Genomic DNA, 21,097 nt, shown 5'->3' with positions numbered 1-21,097 from the left:
AACAAGGAACCAGAAAGAAACAATTCAAAAGCTAGAAGATGACAAAAGGATACATAACTTAAGAATAAAGAATGTGATTGAGGAAGCAGGAGCAACCAAAAATGAAATACAAAGAATATTCACGGATATATTAAAGCAAAATTTCCCATGTATAGCAAAAAGAAATGATATCCAGATAATAGAGGCATACAAATCACCAGCTACCTACAACCAAAACAGATCTACACCCAGACATATAATAATCAAGATTCCAGAAATCCACCAAAAGAACAGAATATTAAAAGCAGCCAGAGGAAAAAAAGCAGATTACCTACAATGGGAAAATTATCAAAATAACAACGGTTGATATCAAAATATCAACACAAACTCTTAAATCAAGAAGGGAATGGGGAGAAATATTTCAAGTCCTGAAAGAAAATAATATGCAGCCAAGACTCATATACCCATCAAAACTCTCTCAAAATTAATGGAGAAATAAGATGCTTCCAAGACAAGGAGGAACTGTGGGAGTTTGTGGCCACCAACCCAACCCTACAGAGAGTGCTGAAGAACATTCCAGAGAAAGAGAGGAAGGGATACCAGCATTCCAGCGACAGTGGCAGAGAGGCCTCAATGAACAGGGCAGACAGTGGAAAGAGGGAGTAAGGTGGACAAATTATAGCAGTAAAGTGGAGTAGCAGACATGAGGCAGAGACGGTAAGCTATAGGCTTTAGTATAGATAGCTTTGATACACTATAAAAAAAGGCAGAGGTCATTATTAATAGTGTATCAGGATTTAAAAGTCACAGTAGTCTTATTGCCCTGTTTAGTTTGAATTTAATTTGTTCTGGTCTGTCCACTCATATTGGATTTGGGGGCACAGACATCTGACCCAAAAATAGCAGGTTATACCATGGTAACTATCCTTAATTTCCTATTAACTTAAGCTGAAATCCTGTACTACTTATATTGTCTTACTATGACTGATCTTATTTGAATCTAATTCATAAGACCGTGATTTGGCCTTGGCTGATTTTATTTGAATTTGATATGCTTGATAGTATCAACCCTAAAAGTAGAGGTAACTACTCTGAAGATGACAAGATGTAAAAGATATCCATACCAGTATTAATTATTAACATCTCTCAAGTCCTACAATGTCTTGAAAGTTGTGTTATTATAAAAATAGCTAGGTAATACTATCTTCAACTATATTAAGTCCAATGATGTGGACAAGACTATTGAAAATAACAAGAGAAAGCATAGTAACTATGGTAGATCACCTAATATTGTGGTCTTATGTGTCTTTTTTCACTACATGTTTTTCTAGGAATTTGTTTTGCTGTCTTGTTATGATTTGTTTTCCCCTATAATACAGAGAGGATAGATATACATGTAGAAATTCACGCATGAGAAGATTTTTTTTAAAAAGCTATTTATGGGAACAGATTATATAATGCAATATATAATGAACAGATACTCTGAAGAAGAGACACTAAGAAACCCAATGCTAATTTTGTAGCATTATGATATAAAATCTAGCAATACTATTATTCACTGATCAAAGTGATATTAGTCTAGTCTTTTAAGTTCAATTTCAGCATATGTAAAGATAAGGACAGCTACTGCTGAGAGAATGAGAGACACTATGGTAGTTATTATTGTCTTCCCCAATGTCAGATCTTGAAGACCTAAAAAGCCTTCATCATCCCGTAATGATTTGATTAGTTCTATAATATGCAGTATGTATTTAATGTGCGTGAAGATGGGGACAACTATTTGGAAGAAATTAGAGACAATTAGATAGACAGTGAGGATCTCCAGTGGACTTGCTTTGAAATCTGTATTTCTTTAAATTATTTTTTTAAACTGTTTTGTTCTGTTTTGGTGTGTTTAATCTTACCCGCTTTAAGATATAAAACAAGTGTATAGTACTGATAACCATATTACTGAGTTTTTGTTGGATCATTGAGCAAAACTGTTGGTAGTGTCACTATTTGAATGTCATTTTACGTACTTTAATTTTGTAACCTGAACAGCTGTTTCTAAGATGACAATATGTAACATCAACTGGCGATTTCCTACCATTTATTTTTCTGTAATTCTGTATATTTCTACCCTTTTTTATCTCCATGGGTTTTTTTGTTTGTTTGTTTGTTTCTCTTTAAATAAAAAAAAAGAAAAGAAAAAGCTTGGAGTGATTGTGATAGCCATTTCTGCACTGCTACTTAAGAAGATGAAATCTGTCATGAGATTTGTTCTTTTCTTATTCTGCTAAGAAACCACCCTGAGATGAGTTGTTAAACTTCTGCATGGTAGTTGTTCTTGCTTCCCAAAGCTCTTAGAAAAGCACAGTGCTGCCTCTGGGAAGTTATTCATGGCAATGAGTCCAGCATAATGAGAAGCCCTCAACAAAGCCAGCCCAGGCTCCCATTAGGAGCAGAAAAGACCCACTGTGGCTCCAAAGCTGGGAAGCTGCAGTCTCTGGATCCAGGCTCTGCCTTCCCCAAGCAGTAGCAACTCATGTTTAAATTCTGGCTTCTATAGCAAAAGATGATTTCAAGAGAAGTGTGCTATGCCTCCCTTTCCAGGTTAAGAGCTACTCATTTCCAATGGACACCTTAAATGTTCTACATTAAGGAACACACACGCATACCCACATATATTCTGTAGCAACTATGAGGATGAGTATATAGTACAGACTTCTGACTTCCACAGACACACCTGCCCAGGCACCCCAGCTCTGCACCCTGAAACCTATTACTATATGACCAAGCTATTCCTTCCCTTAGCACTCTTGGCCAGCGGCTAAGGCAAGCAGGGATACTGAGACAGCCCCAGCTGGGTCCTCAGCAGTCTTCCTGATGCTTCCTTAGACCTCAGGGCACTCTAGGATGGCTTTGCCCAGTTCTGATCACTTGCTCCTTGACTTGGAGTCAGACTCACAGCATGGTTTCTTGGCTTTTTTTTTTGTTTTATTTTTTTGTTGTTGTTGTTTTTTACCTAATAAAGTCCTTCCCCACTGCCTCTTGTTCTGAAAGAGAGAGAGAGAGAGAGAGAGAGAGAGAGAGAGAGAGAGAGAGAGAGAGAGAGAATGTGTATGCATATACATTTTGCAGATTTATATGGCCACACACATTTATACATATACTGATATGTATGTGCGTGTTTGAATAACAATTCATTTGCATTTGATGGGGCATTAGTTGGGTCCAGATTTTTGTCATTATAAAAGCATTCACTTATCTCATTTTTGCAATAATTTTGCTATTCCTTTGGGGGGGGGTATTTTTTAACTGTGTTGCAATGTCCCTGTTTAAAATATCTCCAAGAATTCATGCCTATCTGACCCTTCTTTCCTATATGATAGCATTCCTGATAATTATAATTTTTCTGGCAAGTGAGCCTGACCCTCCTGGAAGGGTGTGTAGAGCACAGAGCCAGGAGCTGGTTTCATCTCCCCAGGGTGATCCACGGTCAGGTCCCCACAGCATCCGGGTCTCTTCACTCTTCTGCCTCTACCACCACCCTCGCCTCGTCTCTGCCCTTGCCTCCCTCCTCCCACCCCACACCAGTCTAGGTTCCTGACTGAGTGCAACAGAAATGGATTCTCAGAAGAGAAGCTGGGACAGGGATGTCAGGGTGCTTCCATGCGGCCAAAGGGTCAGTCTCTCTCCCAGCTGGGGTGCAAGCACTATGGCCAGGATCCTTCACGGGGAGAACTGAGGAGTGAAGAGGCCCCAAGGTTTCTCACTCTTGCATCACTCTCTTGAGATTCAAATCTTGGTTGTGAGGTAACTGTGATGTCACCCTTGTCCCCAGCTGCTCAGGACCACATGCTAAACTGATACCAGCCACACAGGTCCCTAAGCTCATGGCTCCACAAAGAACACAAGGCCATTGTGAGTGTGTATGTGAAAGGAAAAATATTTTATTCAAAGCTCTGCCCAAGATGGAGATGCCTCATATTGCCACAAATCACCATCTCACCTAGTTCAGGTGTGCAAGGTCCTTTTATAGTAAAGAGGACAGAAGAGAGGGAATTCACCAAGACAACAGGCAGGCTTGCTTTGTCTCTGCCCACCATCTTCCACTTCCTCCCTGACTTGGGGAAATTAAGAAAACTGAACTTTAATGCCGCAGGTCCTATATCTGCATATTCTGTCCATTCACGTGGGCTAAGAAGAGGAGAGGCATGGGTGGCGAGTATCCACTGGCCCCATGAAGTTGGAACTGCAGCAGAAAAAAAATTCTAACTTTTAGCTCCATTTTACCCTGACTGTTAACACCTTGAGGTCCAGACAGTCCCCAGTGTTTACAGCAAACAGCACCCAGAATTCCACTCCCAAGTACACAGAACCCAGTGGAATCAAGAAAATCCCCCCCACACACACACACACACAAACACTACAGAGAACTGGGAAGAGGAAAAATGAATGTTGACCCACAAACACAGAAATAATCATAATAAATATCCAGCGCACACCCTGTGTCCACACAGCCAGTCACTGAATTTGTAGATGGTCAGATTGGCCACTGCTGCTGGTGGATAAAGTGGTAAATGTCCAAGCAAAATCAAATCTCCTGGTTGGACAAAGCCTGCCACAGCCAGGAGCCGGCTTGAACTAACTCAGCTTCCTAAGTTTACTTTCCATCCATAATCTTGGGCTTCAGTCTCAGTGTCCAGAAATGAAATGTTCTCAGTGCCAGCAGCACCATCCATCAATTTCCTTTTGAAGTTTTCCTGCACACCTAGAGCTTTGCTATGGGACTTGCAGCCTTTCCAGTGGGTGTGGCTTTGCGTTGGCAGTGTTTTGGGTTTTGGTTTTGTTTCTATTGTGAAGTTTTGTGGTTTGTTTCATTTTGTGTTGTTTCTTTTGTTTCTGATTCTCTAATGTAATAACACAGGACTGTCAACAAATGTGAGGGTTTGGAGAAGCCCTCTAGAAATGTTCACGCTTCCCCTTCCCAAACCCACATCAATCCCCTTCCCTTCACAGAAATATTCCATTGTTTTATTTTATTTCACTTAATAACCCCCACCACTGTATCTTCCTGGAGAACATTTTTCTCCATTTTATTCTTATTTTATGAAAACTTACTTTGAGCCATCAGCATGTCTGGATTGTTCAGTACAACTATAAGTAATTGTGGTTGGAAAATAATTATAAAGTGAATCTGCGTGTGATGAATTTGCTTGTACTAAGGGAAAAAATTGCATTATTTACAAGTGAAATCCGACTTTGTGAGAATCAACTCCAGAAGAGGAATGTTCAAGTTGTTACTTGATCATTTATCCCCCTTGTCATTCCAGGTAAAGATGGCCTTGCAACAGGAAGGGTTTGACCGAAAGAAGCGAGGGTACAGAGACATCAACGAGATTGACATCAACATGAATGATCCTCTTTTTACAAAGCAGTGGTACCTGGTAAGCAACTGATATTTCTAATGCCTCTCATGCCACAACCCTACATAAAAGATGCATTTCTGTTTCCTCCTCAGTCAGTGGGATGTTAGCCAGCATTTGGTTTCATGAACCTCTCTGTGCATGAACTTTCTATCACCTTCTCCCTTGAACTGCTTTATTCTGGAATTACCAAGTAGCTATGACCTCCTAGGATCAAAGCTACTACAAATGACAGGTCACATTCTACTAAATTCTAAAAAAGCTTACTCATATGTGAGTGAAGGCTTGCAAAAACACATAAACATCAAATCGAGGTCTAGGATTCTCAGGACCTAGAGTAATCAAAGGCCAACAATGTCGCAGGCTCAAGAAAAAGTGTCTTGGTTACTTTTCTCTTGTTGCTGATATAAAATACCTGATGCCCAAAGTGACAGAAGCAACAGTTCATTTAGCTTGTAGTTCTTGAAAGGTTCAGTCCATAATCAGCTGGTTCCAGGGCAGGGTGGCATGGCTGAGGGGCAAGAATGAAACAGCAAAAATCAGGGGAAGCAGACTTCTTTTGCTCCCTTCTATTGTATGCCAGCTACCTGCTCCTGGGCTGGTGCAGCACTCACACCATCAATCCCAGAACTAGACAAAGAATCAATCACAAATGCTAGATTCAGCCACTTTTGAGGCTTTGAGGGGGCATCCAATCACAAACCATAACAGAAAGAATCCTGCGGCCACACAAGGGCTAAGCAAGAGAGCTCAGAAACTACAGTAGCAAAAGTAACATCTCTTAGTGCTTCTTGCAATGGCAAGAAATCAATTCCCTGAGGCTGAATGGATATAAGATTCCAGGCTCTGACACCCAGTCTGTCTGGTGACAACAGTATTTTCTGACTTTATAGAAGTTTTCATGATCCTTGTAGACCACTTGGGTTTTGTTTAAAAGATCAGGGAGTCCCAGCAAACCTGAGCTGCAGGGCACACTGTCGGGGACAGGTACTAATTCATGCATGGGAATGAAACTTCATTTTGTTTAAGATTAAAAGCTAGTGACAAAGAGAAAATGCTAAATCACAGCCCTGTGAACTTCTGGGATGCGTTCAGTTTCCCTCCTGGAGCTTAGAACTCAACTCTGCCTCATGAGCCTATGTTTGTTAGTCAGGATAGCCTACATTTGCTTCAGTAACACACAATCTCCAAATCACAGTGATTTGCTGATTAATGCTTCATAATCCTTCAGGGACTTAGACTGACTAAGCTCCATCTCAGCTGCTTTTGTAAGCATCTTAGCAAGGAAAGGGGGAAGATTGGATCCTGGCTCTTAAAACTTCCACATGGATGTGACAAATGACTTATAACCTCCCCTGCCACTGGCCACCACCATTCACATGCCCATCCTTACATCAGAGGAGATGGAGAGGACTAGCCATCACCCGAGTGTGAAAAATGAAGACAGTAATTTTTTTGAAAAGCACAAATGACATTCACACAATAGCCACTTACCACTGTGTCATTTAAAGCTCTGACTTAACTATTTGACAAACCATCTTTGAGAAAGTCTGCACATAAAAAGATGCACATAAAAGTCTGCACGCAAAGAGAGAAGTAAACATAATAATGGGAATATATTTGTCTTCCTTTTTCTTTCTCAAGGGGGCTTAATTTTCTAGCTTTAGTACTTGTATGAAAGGTAGGATGGGCCACTTATCTTTTTAATTCAAATTGGACAAATTTTTTTAGCAACTCTATGTTGGTACTTCCCCTTGGATATAGTATCATTAATACTGAAGTTATGTTTAATAAGGATAACCCATGACAGCACATGCTAAATTCAAACTGTGAAGCATGAACAAAGAGTTTCAAGAGTAAACTTTTGATTCTGAATCAAGGAAGCTCTTTTGGCAATGACAGCTCCAGGATTTGATACAAAATGAGTTTAAACATAAACATCTAGTTACAGAAATGAGAGGATTGAAGCCACTTTTGCACACTTACATAAAATGTGAGGCATCAATCACTTATGTGAAAAAAATAGGGAAAAGTGTGAGGAAGTGAGAAGCACATCAAATTGGACAAATTTTTTTAGCAACTCTATGTTGGTACTTCCCCTTGGATATAGTATCATTAATACTGAAGTTATGTTTAATAAGGATAACCCATGACAGCACATGCTAAATTCAAACTGTGAAGCATGAACAAAGAGTTTCAAGAGTAAACTTTTGATTCTGAATCAAGGAAGCTCTTTTGGCAATGACAGCTCCAGGATTTGATACAAAATGAGTTTAAACATAAACATCTAGTTACAGAAATGAGAGGATTGAAGCCACTTTTGCACACTTACATAAAATGTGAGGCATCAATCACTTATGTGAAAAAAATAGGGAAAAGTGTGAGGAAGTGAGAAGCACATCCCAAAGTGCTATTTCATGGGGATTTGGCCTTTCACTGGCCCTGTGACCACAGGTAGCTGCTGAGCACATCCAACGAACCATCTACACACAGGCTTTACTTTGCCCAACCAACAGATTCTCTGCTTTGGCATTTCTGTACCAGATCAACACCGGGCAGGCTGATGGCACACCTGGCCTTGACTTGAATGTGGCAGAGGCCTGGGAGCTGGGATACACCGGGAAAGGGGTGACCATCGGGATTATGGACGATGGTGAGTATTCCAAAACCTTTGCATCACTTGGAAGTGAGTGTGTCCTTGCACACCTTCAGATTAGTAGTTATTGTTTCAGAGATGCTCATTGGTGACAGGATTGGCATCTCTGATTCTAGACCTGCTAACCACACAACACTGTGACTAAATCCTCCCCTTTCTCTGAATCAGTGGCCACTCGGTAATGACCTTAACAAATACTTTTGAATGAATAAACAAGAAATTCAACAAATGACAACTGCCTGTCAATCAACCTCAATTTCTTATTGGGCCACAAGTTATACTTTATCTTAAGAAGTGTTCTAAGCTGTGTATGCCTATAATCCCAGCACTTGGGGGGAGACAGGAGGATCATCAGAAAGTTCAAGGCCAACCTGGGCTACAAAGTGAGTCCAGGGCCAGCCTGAACTACATAGTGAGAGCCTATCCAAAAAAATTAAAATTAAAAAAGAAGAGTTCTAAATCTATTTATCCTTACCATATATTTCTCTAAGAACCACACTGTGATGCAGTAGCCACTACCTATAGATAGTGGCTTAAGTTTTAGTGAATTAAAGCTAAAGAAAATCAAAAATTCAATTCTTCAGTCACATCAGCTTCATTTCAAATTGTTTGGTTCTGTTTTTTTGTGGTGCTGGGGATCAAACCCAGGTCCCTCCTCATGCTAAGCAAGCACTCTACCATGGACCTACAACTCGGCCTGTCATTTCAACTTCTTAGTGGTCCATGGGCTGTTTCAGCCTCTGAAATTCAGACCAATTACATTTCAATCACCATACAAAGTTCTATAAAACTGTGTGGCTCTAGATCTATGAAATAGCTTTTGAGTAACAGGATCAGGGTTTGGGGACATTTGACTTTAATGCTACTTTTAGAATGACCCTGGTGAAGCAAATTTCAGTAACCTTTTGATACAGACACCACTTCTGTATTATTCTATCCTGTGTGCCTGCCAGAGATTTATCAGAGCTTTATTTGCTGTAGTTTTAAGACTTGAATTTCTATGGAATGACTTTGATGAATTGGTTTTTGCCATGTGCATATGTCCTTGCCCCTGGCTGGATCCTGTAGAGTCACCAGCATGTGGTCATTTCATGGGGCTGAGCCTCTGCCCCTCCTTAGTGCTCTGAGCCCCCAGGTAAAAGCTCCGCTGTGCATTATGGATCTAATTACATGCAAAGGCTGTGCAGAGATGAAACAATGGAGCCTGTCCTTTCTGAAGATCCTCAAAGCACACTGTGTTGTCGAAAGCAAGCCTTTGAAGCTTTCTGGATGGAGGGAACAGGGAGACAGCATGCTTAAAATCTGTGCTACCTTTGCTCGGGGTCACTGAGGAGCAACACGCCAACAAGGTCTCCATATGTCTCTGACCCGTGCGATGTTTTGAAGTGGATGCAAAAGCTTCCTCCTGCAGCTGAGGGCTTGCAGAAAATAAAGGAGCTCTGCACCAAACTGGTCATGGACAGATGTCTGCAGCTTGTGAGTGTCTTTCCTTCCTAACACTTCGGCTAGGAAACTTATCCAAAGCAGTTAAGGCCAGCTCACCCCAAAAAAAGATGCACCGAGATCTGGTGATCAATTCCAACAACCTCTTTACTGGGTGTCCTCCACCAGCCACCAGAGAGACCACCCTAAGTGACACTACAGTGACGATACGTGTATATTGCTCTTATGATGCCTCCAGAAGCATTGCAAGTGTTCATTTCCAAATTCTTAGCTTTATCCCTTGCCTGATGCTTCAGATCATTTGTGACTGTCCCATGCTAATAAACCAAACCCTTTAGAAAGTTCCAGTAGAATTTCTTGTTTGATATTTCTTCCACAAATTCATGGCCTTTGGGATCTCGAAAGGATGAACTTGCTGCCCATCCCCAATTAAAACTCCTGGGACCTCCATTGTTCTAGTCCTCTGCTGTCAAAAAATCAGCCATTCCAAAAATTTTTCAAAAGAGCAGCAATGTTATGATCTCATGGTTCTGTGGAATGATAGGTTCTGCTGCTGTCTCCCTGGGCTCTCTCAGGCGCTTGGCATCAAAAATAGCTGGGATTGGAGCCCACTAGAGATTCAGCCTCTCTTGCTTTCAATGTAGCCCTGGGACTTCTCCTTCCCAGAAAACTGGCTGGATTTCAGACAAGAGGGCTCAGGACTCCTAAGATTGGGTATCCAGAGAGTGAAGGAAGAGCTCCAGTCCTCACTGAGGCTGGACCTGCAGAGGAGGTCGTCCCTGCCATTTCTGCTGGGTGATGGTTCCAGCATCATCAGCCCAGGGGAGGGAAAACAGATCCTGCCTCATGTACAAAGAGAGGCTGGACACCAAGGTGGCTCACTGCATAGCTAGTGACTGCCAGGGGAGCTCCACAGAGAGAGTCACAACAAGCGAGTACATTGTAATTTCCTCTCATGTGGCCTTGAGGCTTCTCTTAAAAGAGTGGCTATAAATTCTAGCTTACACTGACAGGACTCCAGGGAAATAGCTTTCATGTTTACAATGTCCTTCTCTCAGTACATTCTTACCACTATAACAAAATACCTTCAACTGAGTAACTGGTAAATTGTAGCCATTTATTTCCCCCACATGGGAGCTAGCAAGTCCCAAACCAAGGTGCCAGCAGATTCAGTGCCTGGTGAGATCCACTCCTCTACTTCCACAATGGTGCCTCTTCTTCAGCTCCTCTGAGAGGACGAGCTCTGCCTGCTCATGTGACATGGGATGAGAGCAGGAATGAACCTGCTCCTTCTTGGCCTTTTAGAAGAGTGCTACTCCTGTTCATGAGGGGTTGGCCCTCAAGACTGAATCACCCCCTAAAGGCTTTATCTGCAAACATTTTTACCCTAGGGATTATGTTTAACCTGAATTTTGGGAGAATGCAAACGCTCAAACCATAGCCTTCCACCCTGGCTCCTCAAATTCCTGTCCTTCTTAAGCAGCTCCAGAACCTTAACTTGTTACAGCACCACCAGTTAAAAGTCTGCTGGGTGTCCTCCGCCAGCCATCAGAGAGGCCACCCTCTCACCTAAATACCGTCTAAATCAGACATGGGTGAAGTCTGGGATATAATTCATCCCAAGGCTAATTGCTCTCCAGCTGTGATCCAGCAAAATCAGACAAGTTCCAATCCAGTGGTAAAACTGGAATAGGACAGACATTCTCATTCCAAAAGGAAGATAGAAAATGAGAACAAAACAGTAGATAACCAGTCCCAAGTCCAAAATTCAAAAGAGCAAACAAAAGATCTTCAGGCTTGAGGATAGGCATTTACTCCTTGACCCATCTTCTGGACCACTGAAGCGGGGTCCGTCCGTATGACTCCCTAAGGATCCCTACAACCCTGCCCCATGGCTTCACTGCGCTCAGCCCATGCAGCTACTCCTGTGGTTTAAAGTCCTGTGCCTGTGATTCTCCCAAGCCAGAGTCACATATTGGCCTGTTTCTGGGGTCTGGAGAGCAGTCTGCTGAATATTGTCCTCGTGAGGTTCTCTACCATATCTGCATCCCTGTGGTTGTCTGCCTGGGCCTTGATCCTTTATAATCTAGAGGCAGCTCTGCTTTTGCATCCTGCAGAGTTAGCACTTCATGCCAAACTTTCTACAGAGAGCCTGAGACAAATGTCTGCATACTTGAGACACATCTTGGCAGCCAAGAAGCAGGGTGCCCAAATACCTGAGGCAGAAACTTGGAGGCTCCCCTGAGCAGCAAGCTTCGAGACTGCAGAGGTACCCCAGGCCCTTTTTCTGAAACCATTCTGATTTCACAGCCAGCACACTCAGAGCCTATGCTGAGCAGGGCAGCCAGGAAGACCCCAGGAACAGTCCCAACCTTGTGACGGAGGCCATCATGCTTCCTTCCATCCGCACGAGCCTCGCTGTCAAGCACCCACCCATGAACATATGTTCCCGCTTCTTACGGGTCAGATCAAAGCTTCTCCAGTTCTACAAGTTCTGTTTCCCTTTGAATCATAAATCCTGCATTTTATTATACACAGTCAGAAGAAGCTGGGCCATGCCCTCGATGCTTTGCTCAGAGAGTTCTTCTGCCAGATGTCCTAGCTCATCACACTCAAGTTGTGCCTTCCATTAAGCATTAGGACAAGGACTTCATCCACCCAGGCCTCTGCCCCTCTGCAGCAAGAACACCGTCCCTCCAGCTCCCAGCACCTTATTCTTTGTTTCTATCTGAGATTTCATCAGAATTGCCTCTCCAGATAAGTCTGTTTTCTCATTACCACACCTAGAGTCTAAGGAGAACTGCACCTTCCCTCTAGGTTTTTCCCTCTGGACCTCATCAGCCTCACTCTTCCCGCTCCCTTCAGGGCAACGTTGGCTTTTTGTAACCCTCACTTCCAAATGCTTCCAGGCCTTTCCTGGCCTAACCTTACAAGTCATGCAGTGATGTCCTTTGCTTCTACCACCTGATGAAGTTACAAGGCCATCAAGATGGAAGCGGAGGCTATCGACTCAGCTGTCTAGGAGAAGCATGACCATGTCACCTGTAGAAGACATGGGACCGGTCATTCGGGCTGGGCACCTTTGGACATACAATATGTACATCAGACCCATTCCTCATCAAGACACAATTCAGTAGGATGGATGGAGGCCATGAAAGGACCTAAGCTGGGGCCTGGCCCTGAACTGTCATACATCTCAACTGTGAACAACCCTGGTAGGAACACATCCAGGAGCTCTTTGTTCTTGCTCTGATGTTTTCCAAATTGTCAGAGCTTCCTGAGAATTTAGACTAGTGTGGGTTAGACTTGTGAAAAGATTCAAATGGATAGCAGATTATTAATGATTTATGAGCAAAACTACCAGCCAGAACTTGTCATCTGTGTGCCACATTCCTTACGCCTAATGCATCACAAGTCAGGGAACCAAGCCGCACTGTCACAGTATGACCACAAGCAACTGCGCCATGTGGGGTGGGACTAAACCAGCCGGCTTTCTAACATCTGCAGTGTGCCAGGCATTCATTGTTGAAAAACAAACAGAAGTATAGAAAATGAGAGTACGATAATAATGTAAGAATTAAAAAATAAGGAAGCTGATTAAGAAATTATTTCAGTAGATTGAAATACCCCAGAATAATAATGCTATCTGGTTATTATTTTCATTTATTACTTCATTATTACTTTCATGAATCAGGTCTATCATCTTTCACATTTCTAAATAAATTTTCCGAGGCCAACTTTCATTCTACCCCCACACTTAGTCTTCTCTTTAACCTATTAAAGGACCTTTATTTTAATGAAGCTAAATTTATCTTGTTTTAAGTCTAATTTTATTCTGGTTTCAAATTATCTTCCTGCTCCAATATTTTCTTTCTGCAGAGGAGAGATTAGTAATTCTCAGAATATTTTTCTCTTAAATTCCACCTTCAGAACATGAAGTCATGTTTTAATACCTGACTTCCGGTTAGAAAGTGTCTGTGTATGCTTATGAGTCTTTTTAAGTCTACTTGTGTGTTTAAAAAAATGCCCCAACAAAGTTAACCAATTTTTAACAAGGGCATAATTTAATTTCAACACTAGATTCTAAAACCAAGATTTTTAAAGCTGGTTTTGTCCCACGTTATCTCACTGCTCCATCAAGGTGGGGATGGTGGCACCAATGATGACAAGAGATAAAATACATGAAGGTTTTTACCTCCAGTTGAGCACTCAGTGAATTGTTTCTGAGCCTGAAAACCACTGTGCCTGGTGAACAATGGTCCCACTCCAAAGCTGGGGAAACAAAGGCTCGAGTGCCATTGTCACTTGGCCAAAGCCATTCCAGTGTTGAGTGTCCGATCCCTAAATGGAACTGGATCGGATCAGTCCAAAGCCTGCCGTCATTCCTGGTTCCTCCCACATCCTAAATTGGCCATCATTCAATTTGGGTCCAGAACAAGAATGGATAACTTTTAAAAACATGCGTTGTATGTTTAGTGGTGCTAGGGATTGAACCCAAAGCCTTTACACTGAGTCACATTATAGCCCTTTTGCTCTTTAAAAATTATTTAACCTTGAGACTGAGTCTCTAAAATGTTAAATTATCCAGGCTGGGCTCAAACTTGTAATCCGCCTGCCTCAGCTTCCTAAAGTGCTGGATGGCAGGCATGGACCACCCTGTCAGATTTTAAAGCATTAGTCATTAAAGCTGCTGAACCCTCCCCTTTGCAGAGCTGGGGAGGGGGATGGAAGGAGCAGGCGATCCAGCTGTGGGTGAAAAATGACTCTCAGGAACCATCTTTCTGGGGCTCACACTCCAGAACAAATTTGTAGAAAGAGACAGAAAGAAACAAAAGAAATTTTCTTCTTAATCATCCCTTCTAAGAGAGGTCCCTTTTTCCAGGGCAAAGCTATAATAGCGACACAGCCTCAGAGTATATAGCAAAGACATTAGCTCCGGGAGGCACTTAATGATACCTCCAGAGCATAAGGATTGTGTCGTAGTGTAGTTATGAAATGCAGCAGCTGCTGGGCTCAGCACATACATGCATCAGCTTCTTTCACCTCTGCCTTCTTCTCACCTCCAGTAGTTTTAAAAGAAGCAAGCACAGGAGGCCAAGCAACCTGCCTGAGGTCCTGCTGCTAGTTATCAGGGTGACTGGAAATTAAGCACTGGTCTCTGACTGCAAATACCTGCTCATGACCATTGCTCTGCAGAGCAGCATGAGGCAACTTGGCTGCCCCTCCATCTCTCTGAGGACTAGATGCCCAAATGTGACTGCTGTGAAGATTATATGGTTCTTCAGACCCAGATGAGAGATTTTCAGTGGCCCTTGCTGTTCTGTGGTGACATCTGATAAGACCCAGCAGTGCTCCTTGTTGTAATTCTACCCTGGGAATGACCCCTGGGCAGCAAGACAGACCCATTATTGAGAGACTCAAAGCCTCAGCGTCCTGGAAAGACATGCGTCATACACGGGACTCCTCAATGAAAACATTGGCCCTTTGCTAATGGCTCTCCCGGCCCCACCCTCTTCCTCTTCCCATGCCAGAGCGTGCTTGCCTAATGCATTGATGCCTGGCCCTGGTAAATAATCATCCCTTTTCCTCTTCAGGGCCAACTTCGTTTCCGAAGAAATGCCAGCTGGTGCTTTAGAAATGTCAGCATTTTTACAAATCTCTTTTAGATCGCTGCCTTGGTGCGCCCTCCATCTCATAGTCACTAAGCCCTCTCATGCTGACATTGATGCCTGATCATCCTGGGGCCCGAGCTCTAATTGGCTTGGTTCCTCTCAAGGGTGCTGTGGGCAGCTATCTCTCTACCCAGCTGCAGCCTGCCCGCCCATAGGAGGGTAATATTTGCTCCCCTGAGACAAGGCTCCAGGCACCAGTCCCAAACAGGGGCTTCCTGGGCCAGCCTTCCTGAGGATGCAGTGGTAGGTATTAACCCCCTGTTCTTGTGTTGTGGTCTTTTCACAGGGATTGACTACCTCCACCCCGACCTGGCCTCCAACTATGTAAGTAGGAGTGGGCATCAGGTGGGGGAAGGGAGTGAATGCTTGTCAGTGTTCTGGAGCCCAGGTTATTAGGAACACACTTGAGGACACACACTTGCAAGCTACAGGAACAAACCTGTTCACACCCACACAGATCACACATGCACTCACAGACACACCTGCAGGCACATTCAGACACATGTGCACGCACGCACAGAGCCTATTTTGTTACCATCTCAGTTCAGGTCAAAGGCAAAGATCAAGGGCCATGGTTTCATGAGAAGAAGCCAAAGACACTAGAAGTCTGAAAGAACAGAGTATAAAGAAAATCAGGGTGAAAGAAGGAAGAAAAGACATCTGGCAGGTCCAGGTCACCTCCAGCTGCACTGATGGGGGAAGCGAGCCGTGTGGGTTCTGGCTGGACAAAACCAAACACGGTAGCAACTCACTGTGCACCCATCGCTGTGTGAGAGTTAAGAACTTTATCTTTTTGCTGTTTTTGTTGGTTGTGGCCACTTCACATTGACTGCACAATACACAGAAACACTCACACAAGCACACACAGCACACTGAGCATGACCCTTACAGGCGTGAGCTCTTCAGAGTCATAGTGAACACTGCCCCTAAAAGTCCTTTCGTGGAATCAATCACTTTTAACCCCAAAGAGTATGCTCATCACACATTGGTGTGTTCCTTTCAGAGTATTCCAGCTGTCACTAACCTATTCTTCCCCAATAAAACTCCATGTTTACACATAAAACTGTCAGCTTAGTAGCTGAAGAGACTTGCGTTTAGGAAAGGGCTTCTCCTTAAAGAGGAGAAAGGGAGGTTTAAAGCAGAAGTGTCCACAGTCTCCGTTCTGGGTCCTCTGCCCCAAAGGCCTGTTATCAATGTTGCTGAAAGTGGGTTTCTGTGTGCTCTGTTCACTGGGTTTCAGGAAATATGGCAATGGTGGTTCTCTGCCTACTGTGTGGCTTATAAACCTGCATGCCTGAAAATTGAGCTGAAAATCATTTTAGTGTTAAAAAACATAAACTGAATCATTCGCAGTTCAGTCATGACAGCCCCCGAGAGAAATGACAGTGACCGAACCTCATCTGTGTTCCCAGGAATAATAATCCAATTTCAGAGAAAAGACAGTGACACCCTGCTTGGAAGTTGCAGAGCTGGCCTCACTGGGCCTCTTTCTCCTCCCTGGTCCTGGTGACTGCCTGCACCCCTGGTCGTCCGCCCTGTTGCCCGTGGCCCCTCTGGTGCTCTCCCTGGCTCTGTGGCCTCCGAATCCCAGGAGAGGGGTCTGAGGTGTCTCTGGAGGAGAGGTTGCGAAGCGCATGTGTGGCACTTTCTCCAAGGCCCTGCTGCCCTGCAGAGGCAGAGAAAGGACACAGTTGCAGAGCACATAGGCCAGCATGGTGGGCAGGAGTGCCCTCTGCGCACAGAGCCCCAGTGCTTCCCAAGGTTGCCACAGTCCCTGGACCCGGCGCCTCCTGCAGCAGCTATACAAGGTCGGCTAATTCCCAAGTAAATGTTGTTCCAAGGTGGGGTGACTTCCCTCCTGCACCCACAGTCAACTTTGGAAGGCCAAGGACACTGTGACCGGTCTCCAAGGCCTATGCTTCCCAGCACCCAGCCTGGGAGTTTCTGGACATCTGCTTCAGATGCCAGCTATCAGATTAAAAAGAGGTCTCAGCCAGACACGGTATGTGTGTCCCTGGCCCTGGCACTCTGGGAGGCTGAGGTGGGGATCACAAACTGGAGCCCAGACTAGGCAGTTTAGTAACTTAGTGAGACCCTGCCACAAAATAAAACATAGAAAGGACTGGAGATGTAGCTCAGCACAAAGGCCCTGGGTTTAATCCCCAGCCCTGCAAATTTGAGAGGGCAGAGGGTGGATCAGGCTACTTCACCTCAAGGGAAATCCCCCAAGGCTCTGCAGAGCTGCAGGGGTAGCACTAGTGTCCGTGAGATCCCTCTCCGGAGCCTGGGAATCGAGGTGGCCTCACAGAGGGCTGGCTGACCTTGAGCACTAGGCTGGGCTCCGAGCACTTGGAATCTTCTTCCTTTATTTTTTTTCCAAGATCATTTTCCTTAATTAAAAAACAAATACATGCTCTCAGTAGAAATTTTGGAAAAGCATAAAGCAAATTAAAAACTAGCCATAATATTACCATTTTAATATCCTGAACTTCCATTCCTAGTGTATGTTTAAATGAAATTTGACTCACAGTGTTCACTCATCTGCCTGATACACCAGGAATATTTTTATATTATTTAAATATTCTCCAGAGAAGTTTTTAGGCACTGTATAGCGTTACCTCATGCCATGATTTATCAGAACAGTTCAATCCCCGATTGTTGGATACTTGGGGTGTTTACAGTGGCCCTTGCTCTGCAGGAGGGATGAAGACTGGGACACTGAAACCAGGCCCCATAACCTGCTCAGAAGAGCTGAGAGAACTGGAAATGTACGTTTTTAAATGTTTTCAATTATCTGGTGGCATGGGGCATTCCACGGGTTCAGTAGCTTCTCCCAGAAAATTCCCTCCTCTGTCGTCTTTATTTTAGTTAGAAATTTGACCCCATCTGTAACAGCGTGAGAGTGGCAAGCGGAGTGGGCCAGAGCGATGCATCCCGGGGAGGACGCCAGCTGGGAAATGGTGGGAGCGAAGGACCGGTGGGCAGTGTCTCGCCTGCTTGGGTGACTTAATGGCTCGGCGGTGGGGAGCCACTGCGGGCCCCTGCAGAGGTACTCTGGAGGTCCCCAGCGGCAGATCCTGAGTCAAGGGCCTGGACACAAGGAGTGCATTCATTTGGCAAGCGGCCCCAGGAAACAGAGCTGGAGGGAGAGGAGAGACTGGAAGGGAGGTAGCCAGTAGGCCACCCGCAGGCAAGCCCCTGACCTCCGTGGACAGCTGGAACTGCGTTCCACTCGGGAGCCCTGGGCCGTGGTGTGAAAGGCCTGTGTGTGGCAGGAGGAGCCTGGAAGGATGGGGAATCTGTACTCCCACTCTGTTGGACACTAGAGGAGGAGCTCTGGTACCAGAGGATGTCCCTAGACAGCCCTTCCTCCTCCACCCAGCCGCGGGGACAGCCCTGGGCAAAGAGCCGTGGGCATGGGGAGCTGCCACTCACCTAGGGAGGGAGGCAGCAGGTATGCGGTGTGTGCACCGACCTCAGCCCTGGACCGGAGGCCTCTGGAATCTCTTGAAGGATGAAATCAACAGAAATGTTCTGTGTTGGTGCTGAAATCAAAGAAAAACTCCTCCATGAGAAGTTAAGATTTCACTCAAGCCAACTTTGTATGTTTTAAGAGAGGGATGAGAGTATGCCAGGAGTTCAGTGTTCTTTCCATTCAACTGAGAATTAAAATGCTCTGCAAGTGTAAATCAATAGGAATGTAAGTCATTAGTGTTCATGTAATTCGACAAATCCGCATTGAGCCTGTTAAGCATTAAGAGCAAAGGATAATAACAACCACTATGGTTCTGTGCTTGGCTTTACTCTGAAGGATCCAGTCCACTCGTAAATGTTCACCATTCCAAATAATTAAAATTTTCCCTCTTCCGCCTCCATAATAGCATGAAATGGGGGAAGAGGGCACAAGGGACCTATGGTAAGATTCTCGCACACACAGCATCACCCAGCTTGGGAAGGACACGGGAATGGGACACATGTGCAGGTGAGGCAGGAGAGTGGGGACAGTGCATGTCCTTGCTGCATGGCTCCCAGGCCAGCGATGACTGCAGGTTAACTCACAGTGCTGGCCAAGTGTGGGGTCCCTGGGCAGAGCCCTGGACGAGAGGACTCCTCTTCAAGAACCCATGGGTGTGACTATACCTTCCCATGCTCTCTCCAGGGGCCTCCTTTGCTAAGACCACAAAGGTGAGTGAATGGCTGTTGAGCCTGTAAAACCCAAAGAGACCTTCTGCCAGGTGTTGGGATGTTTTCCAAGGCAGACCACAAGACCAGACCTTGAAAACAGGTGCAGTCATCTTTTTCATGCCCGTGAGTTCCGACTGAACATGCAGAGACCTTTTTTCCTGTCATTCCTCCCTATCCAACACAGTGTAACAGCTGTTCACACGGCATTTGAATTATTAGGTGTCATAAGTCACCCAGACATGCCATAAAGTGTATAGCGGACATGCACAGGTCATAGGCAAGTGCCATTCTAGTTACATAAGGAACAGGAGCAACTGTGTATTTCAGCATAGGGAAGCCCTGGCACCGATCCTTCATGGATACCAAGGCACAGCTGCACTTCACTGGGATTTGCATAGAAATCCCAGGAAGCACCAGAAGGGGACACAGGAAGTGGTATCTAGAAAGAAGAGCAGCCGCAGGAGTTATGCAAATTGCCACTGAGGGCAATAGGAACTTAGTTTCCCTAGAGAGCTCCTGGAAGCAGTGTAGACAGAGCTTGGCTCAGAGTTACCCACCAGCTCCTGCCAAGCCTGGGTTTGAGGCTGCTCCCCAGGATGCTATACGTGTCCTACCTATGTATGTATAGGGAACAGCACAGTATCCAGTCATGTGAAAGTGACAGTGTCCCCATGTGCCCCCTGTTCTTCTGCCAGCCTTGTTAGAACCACATGCCCAGGCCCAGGAGAAGGAGGAGCAGTATATGGAAAAGAGCTGGTCTGACTGCCCCTGCAGGGAGCCTGAGTCACCCGGACCACAGTAAAAAGCAAGGCTGCCCAGCTGAGCCCACCAATACCAGCCAAACCCTAGGCACCACAGAGGCAGGCAGGCCCAGCCAGACCTGGTAGAAGTGCCCAGCCTAGGCCACCCCTGCAAGGTGTCTGTTGGTGGCCACTGCTGACACAGTCCAGATTTCGTGTAGCACCTGTTACCTTTGCCCAAGCACGGAGCTCCCTCAGTCCTCTGGTAGCACTTGGTGCCCGCCCCAGCCAAGGGAGAACCCACAGTCACTGCTCAACTTCTGGTGGGGCTCTGTCCCAGCAAACCCAACTTAGCTGAAAGCATCCTCAGTCAACGATGCATTTAATTCACCCAACCTCCAGGACACCTCGCTGCCTTATATGTGCTCAGAACATGACATTAGCCTGTCATTGGGCAAAATCATCCAACTCGGCAGTTATTTTATTTTAAAAAGAGAGGGAAAAGCAAAGGAAAAATAAAAAAGTGTTGAATATCTAATGTAATTTACTGAATTCCTGTACCAGAGATTGTGGCAACGTAGTGTACTACAGTGGCTCTAGGATGCCCCCTCGAGGTCATGTGGCTGAGGGGATCTGTCCTGTGGCTGCCATCACAAGGCTGGGGGGGGGGGGTGTACCACATATTGCTAGACTGGGGAGATGAAACTGAAACTTGAAGCAGGGCTTCTATCCACTGTGTATGACTGCCACCACGGGGTGTAATGCACAATTCAAACCATGTAAATCAGAGAACAGCTCTATAGATTTCCAGCTCTGCCCTGGACCTCCTGAGTCCAAAGCTTTGGGACTAGGCCTCCTCATGTGTGTTCCTTTAAAGCTTTTCAAGATTCTGGTGATTCACATGGACACCTCTTTGCGCCCTTCACTTATATACTCAATGAACCATTTATTCACTCAACATAATGCTTTTCACACAGTATGTGTGACTGCGTCACAGACTTAGGTCAAGACTCT

At 44.8% G+C, this 21,097-nt stretch overlaps 1 protein-coding gene across 2 annotated transcripts in view; it reads left to right on the top strand.

Moving 5' to 3' along the window:
- Nucleotides 1-21,097, top strand: part of Pcsk2 (proprotein convertase subtilisin/kexin type 2) — a 255,316-nt gene that overhangs the window by 151,859 nt on the left and 82,360 nt on the right. Inside the window, exons 3-5 of one of the 2 annotated variants that reach the window (XM_063248655.1) lie at nt 5,295-5,408; nt 7,932-8,040; nt 15,445-15,482. In XM_063248655.1, coding sequence (XP_063104725.1) covers nt 5,295-5,408; nt 7,932-8,040; nt 15,445-15,482 — 261 coding nt within the window. The remainder of the gene's footprint in view (nt 1-5,294; nt 5,409-7,931; nt 8,041-15,444; nt 15,483-21,097) is intronic. The other variant, XM_063248656.1, reaches the window with a different exon arrangement.

Source organism: Cavia porcellus, unplaced genomic scaffold (assembly GCF_034190915.1).
Source record: "Cavia porcellus strain 051 isolate PalLab524CR breed Dunkin Hartley unplaced genomic scaffold, mCavPor4.1 scaffold_5, whole genome shotgun sequence".
Classification (NCBI taxonomy): domain Eukaryota; kingdom Metazoa; phylum Chordata; class Mammalia; order Rodentia; family Caviidae; genus Cavia; species Cavia porcellus.
Note: the sequence above shows the minus strand (reverse complement) of the source record. Positions and strands in the feature narration are given on the sequence as shown.